Genomic DNA, 3,573 nt, shown 5'->3' with positions numbered 1-3,573 from the left:
CAAAATGCAGATTTTTTTGTCATTTTCGTCATGGACTTGGGCTGCAACTTTTGGGCCTTCATTTTGAGCTTTCTTCACTTGATATCATGTTGAAAATGGGCTGAACTTGTGTATGACTTGGGCCAATGTTATTTTCCATGTGTTCATGGCCCAAACATTCAAGAAAGAGCCCATTTAGAGCAGCTTGTAGCTTCTTTGTCTTTGATCTTGTCATGGGTCCATCCAGAAAACTGATGTGATCCACGTTGCTCCCATTTTGTTCCGTCGTGCTTCCAATGTCCTCATCACTGATCATAACTCACCTCTTGAACAGCTCCATGCAACACTACGATCTATCAATCTTCCATTTAATGCATCTTCGGAGACCTCGTCCAAATCTCCTACACATGCTACACAACCGGTTCCTTCTGATCCCTCTTCTCGTTCTTCATTTTCCACTAACAATCTTAATGATGCAGTGGAGAGTACGCAGGAGAATGTTGTGGAGGAACCCTCAATACACCACAGTGAACCTCCTCTACAGCCTCAAACTGCGGAATCTGAGGACAATGATATTCAACAGAATATTGACCATATAGTTGAGGGGGAACTCTATGTACCTGACGAATCACTTCCTCAACCTGTCCATACACCATCATTGCGTAGAGGAACCAGAGATCGGAAGCCACCTACTGCCTGGTGGAAGCTAAATCACGCACCGCAAAGCCACCTAGCTACGCACTCTATTCTTGATTATGCTTCCCTTGATGCGTTTCCTTCTAACGAACGTGCTTTCTTAAGTGTTATTGAGCAGGGATCAGAACCCCAATCCTATGATCAGGCAAAGGACATACATGTTTGGCAGCAAGCCATGCAAGAAGAACTTGATGCTCTTGAACGAAACAAAACATGGGAACTAGCAGAACTTCCACCCAACAAGAAAGCAGTTGGATGCAAATGGGTGTACAAGATTAAATACCACAGCAATGGTGAAATCGAGCGACACAAAGCACGTTTGGTAGCCAAAGGATTTACACAAACCTTTGGAGAATATTACACCGATACATTTGCACCGGTGGCTAAAATCCCTACTGTTCGTGTGATTATTTCTCTTGCTGCTAACTTTTCTTGGATGTTGTTTCAGATGGATGTGAAGAATGCATTTCTTCAAGGAGACCTTGAGGAGGAGATTTTTATGAAACTACCTCCGGGATACACTAAAGCTACTAACTCTAATCATGTTTGCAGATTACACAAAGCAATATATGGGTTAAAGCAGTCCCCGAGAGCTTGGTACCAGAAGCTACATGATGCTCTTGTCCAAAAAGGGTTCTCTCGAAGCCAATCTGATCACTCCTTGTTTACACTCCATAGCTCATCTGGTATAATCATTCTTATCGTTTACGTTGATGACATCATACTTACAGGGAGTGATCAGGGTGGTATTAGTGACACTAAGAATTATTTGCAATCGGTTTTTGATATTAAGGATCTCGGACTTCTTAAGTACTTTCTTGGTATTGAAGTTAGTCGGATTTCCGGTGATATATTTCTCTCACAACGCAAATACCTTCTTGATCTTCTTAGTGAAACAGGAAAACTTGGAACCAAACCCGTTCGTACACCGATTGAAGAGCATTTCAAAGATCAACGCGAGGGGGAATCGTTGGACGATGTGGGACAATATCGACGCGTTGTAGGTAAGCTTATATACCTCACCATTACACGTCCTGACTTAAGTTTTGCTGTGCATCAGGTTAGCCAATGGCTTCATGCTCCAACCACAACACATTGGCAAATGGTGGATCGTATACTCAAATACTTGAAGGGAACACCAAACAAAGGACTATGGATGAGACACAACAATCATGCGGAGATCGTAGGATACTGTGATGCGGACTGGGCAGGTGACAGAACAGATCGGAAATCAACCACGGGTTATTGCACGTTCATTGGAGGAAATCTTGTCACATGGAAGAGCAAGAAGCAAACGGTTGTTGCTAGATCAAGTGCGGAAGCAGAATATCGAGCAATGGCCAACACAACTTGCGAACTCATGTGGCTAAGACAACTCCTAGAAGATCTTGGATTCATGACAAGCTAGCCAATACCACTTCACTGTGACAATCAGGCTGCACTTCACATCGCAGTAAACTCAGTCTTTCACGAAAGAACGAAGCACATAGAGGTGGACTGTCACTTCATCCGCGAAAAGATCAATCAAGGATTGATATCCACAACATACACTCGGAGTCAAGATCAGTTAGCGGACATACTCACCAAGGCAACCAGCTCATTTGTCCTAAACAAGATCCTCTCCAAGATTGGTCTTACTGATGTTCGCCGACCAATCTTGAGGGGGAATGTTGATGGACAAACTCAAGACACAAATCCGGACAAACCAACCTGTACTTCCGAAGATAAGCACAAGAACGAGTTGCCTTATTCAGACTTGTTGCTGGACACTTGAAGAACTCAACCAAATAAGGAAATGGCGTGCAAGAGGAAGATTAGAAGAAATCAAGGAATTCTGCAATATACTCATCACTCAATCATGGACATAGACATATATTACTTACCATACTTAGAATAGATTATATCTCTTTCCTTAGAAGTCTGATTACATAGCCGTTGTGTATCTCACTTGCCTTTCTAATTTTCGTGTGTAATGTCTATAAATCTGTACAAAGTTATTCAGAAATAAACAAGGAGAATTCAAGTGATTTTGAGTGTTCATACAATCTCCTCTCCATTCTTGTTCGTTACTATCTATATCATTCAGACTAAATTCTACATGGTATCAGAGCGAAGAAGATCCTAAATCTTTGTCTTTTCTTTCTTTTCCATCTCTCTCACTCCTTTTTGATCTGTTGTTCTTCTGATCATGGATTCGGCTTTGAAACCGATATCAATCACCCTCAATGGTGATAACTATTTCTATTGGAGCAAAGCGGCTAAAGCCTTGCTCAGTAGCCGTGGCTTGTGACATCACATCGTCCCCAAAGTGGTATCTACCCCAGCAAGAAACGCTGCAGAAGGAGAGCCACTCGAGACACAACCTCGTCCCCAATCCGAAACAGATTCGGAAAAAGTGGTATCAAGACGATCAAACTGCCCTTGTTCTGTTGCAGCAATCACTTGACAAAAGTGTTCTCCAATCATTCATTGCTTTAGACTCAGCCAAAAGTCTATGGGATGCACTCAAGAGAACTTATGGTAATATTTCTAACATCAGCCGAATTTTTGAAATCAAAAAGAGGATTTTTCAATTGCAACAGAATGAGGAGGAGCTCAACAAGCGTGGTGAAGAAGACAAAGTTTTTGCAATTCTTCTCACGTTAGATGCATCCTACAACGATCTTGTCTACCACCTTCTCCGTCAATCAAGCCTTCCACAATTTGATGAGGTATGTATGCTTATCAAACGTGAGGAGGGGGCCGCAATCTGTTTGCAGGACCAACAGAATTGGCTCACTACACCAAAAGGAACGATGACGTCTTCAGGAAGCAAAGTGCAACGCCCTCAGCTTCGCGTGATAGGAGATCATTCTTTTGCGATCACTGCAAAAGAACCGGTCATTCCAAGGAGCGCTG

The 3,573-nt window shown here is 42.6% G+C and overlaps 1 protein-coding gene across 1 annotated transcript in view; it reads left to right on the top strand.

Annotated features, from left to right (window-relative positions):
- The first annotated feature begins 2,900 nt into the window (after positions 1 to 2,900).
- The window catches only part of LOC104824676, a 7,933-nt gene continuing 7,260 nt past the window's right edge, over positions 2,901 to 3,573 (top strand). Inside the window, exon 1 of the mRNA XM_010556787.1 lies at positions 2,901 to 3,386. Within this exon, the coding sequence (XP_010555089.1) occupies positions 2,901 to 3,386 (486 nt within the window). The remainder of the gene's footprint in view (positions 3,387 to 3,573) is intronic.

Source organism: Tarenaya hassleriana, unplaced genomic scaffold (assembly GCF_000463585.1).
Source record: "Tarenaya hassleriana unplaced genomic scaffold, ASM46358v1 Cleome403, whole genome shotgun sequence".
Lineage (NCBI taxonomy): Eukaryota > Viridiplantae > Streptophyta > Magnoliopsida > Brassicales > Cleomaceae > Tarenaya > Tarenaya hassleriana.
The sequence above is the reverse complement of the archived record's forward strand: the minus strand, read 5'-3'. Positions and strand labels throughout refer to the sequence as shown.